The sequence below is a fragment of the Merops nubicus genome, unplaced genomic scaffold (assembly GCF_000691845.1).
Source record: "Merops nubicus isolate BGI_N331 unplaced genomic scaffold, ASM69184v1 scaffold28856, whole genome shotgun sequence".
Taxonomy (NCBI): domain Eukaryota; kingdom Metazoa; phylum Chordata; class Aves; order Coraciiformes; family Meropidae; genus Merops; species Merops nubicus.
This window is the reverse complement of record NW_008614825.1, coordinates 1,117-2,417: the sequence shown is the minus strand read 5'-3', so window position 1 is coordinate 2,417 and position 1,301 is coordinate 1,117. Positions and strand designations below refer to the sequence as shown.

The 1,301-nt window shown below is 64.6% G+C and overlaps 1 protein-coding gene across 1 annotated transcript in view; it reads left to right on the top strand.

The window, feature by feature from the left end:
• LOC103774928 (voltage-dependent calcium channel subunit alpha-2/delta-2-like) overlaps positions 1-1,301 on the top strand; it is a gene marked incomplete at both ends in the record, with an annotated part of 3,768 nt that overhangs the window by 1,602 nt on the left and 865 nt on the right. Inside the window, 5 exons of the mRNA XM_008942366.1 lie at positions 368-439; positions 607-759; positions 878-930; positions 1,037-1,092; positions 1,198-1,300. Of these exons, the coding sequence (XP_008940614.1) occupies positions 368-439; positions 607-759; positions 878-930; positions 1,037-1,092; positions 1,198-1,300 (437 nt within the window). The remainder of the gene's footprint in view (positions 1-367; positions 440-606; positions 760-877; positions 931-1,036; positions 1,093-1,197; position 1,301) is intronic.

Genomic DNA, 1,301 nt, shown 5'->3' with positions numbered 1-1,301 from the left:
GGGAATGGCTGGTAGTGCTCCCGGTGCCCTCCCCACTCTGCCCGTGCTGTCCATGCTGTTCACCCACCCTCTCCCCCTGCTGCTCCCAGGGTTCAAGCCAGGCCCTGATCCCCTTGCAGGGACAAAGCCCCAGGGGTTGCCCCTTGCACCCCCCTGGAGGGAGGCTGTTAACCCCCCCAGGGTGGGTGGTGATTCCCACTCCCTGCATCCAGCATGGCTGGTCCCAACACCTGATGCTCCTGAGCAGGCCCCAGGCTTGAGGACATGGCACTGGCCATCCTGCCTGGCTGCCCATCACCCTCCGTGCCACCTGTCCTGATTTGCCCTGGCATGGCCAGGGGTGGGTGACGCTGCCCTCCTCCCCTAGGACCTCATCTGTGTCCTCATTGATGATGGGGGCTTCCTGGTGCTCTCCAACCAGGAGGACCACTGGTACCAGGTGAGTGGTGCCCACAGGGTGGCTCTCTTGGGCATGGGATGCCAGCGGGGAGCTGAGACCTTTGAGCTCTTGTCATGGGTGAGGTGACAGAGCTCCACTCAAGTCCCCACTAAGGGAGACCCACAGCAGGGTGGAGTTTGGGTGCAGACTTGATGTCCCCATCCCAGGTGGGCAAGTTCTTCAGCGAGGTGGATGCCAACCTGATGTCTGCCCTTTACAACAACTCCTTCTACGCCCGCAAGGAGTCCTACGATTTCCAGTCCGTCTGCGCCCCTGAGGCCCAGAGCAACACGGGCGCTGCGCCCCGCGGCGTCTTCGTGGTGAGCGCCCGTGGGGACGGTGGCCACCAGGTGGTCTGTGAGCTCAGGGACCTGCGTGGGTGTCCTCAGCAGCCTGTGCAGGGGCCCACTGGCTCACTGCCCTCTTCTTTGTCCGCAGCCCACCGTGGCCGATCTCCTGAACCTCGCCTGGTGGACCTCAGCTGCAGCCTGGTGAGTCCTGCCATGTCCCCTCCCCAGGGGCCATTTCCACTGGGGAGCGACACTGGCACATCCCCGGCGCTGGGACAGCTGATGCGGCTGCACTCTTCTTCCTCAGGTCCCTCTTCCAGCAGTTCCTGTATGGCCTCACCTACAGCAGCTGGTTCCAGACAGGTGAGTTCCCCGGGGAGCCCCAGGCAGGGGGGCGGGCAGGGGATGTGGTAGGGGCGTGCGGCAGGGGGTCCGTGGCCACTGGCCCACGGCACTGTGCCGGCGCAGAGGAGGTGGCAGGGGACGGCGTGGAGGCCAGGGAGACGAGCTGCATCATGAAGCAGACGCAGTACTACTTCAGCACCGTCAACGCCACCTACAACGCCATCATC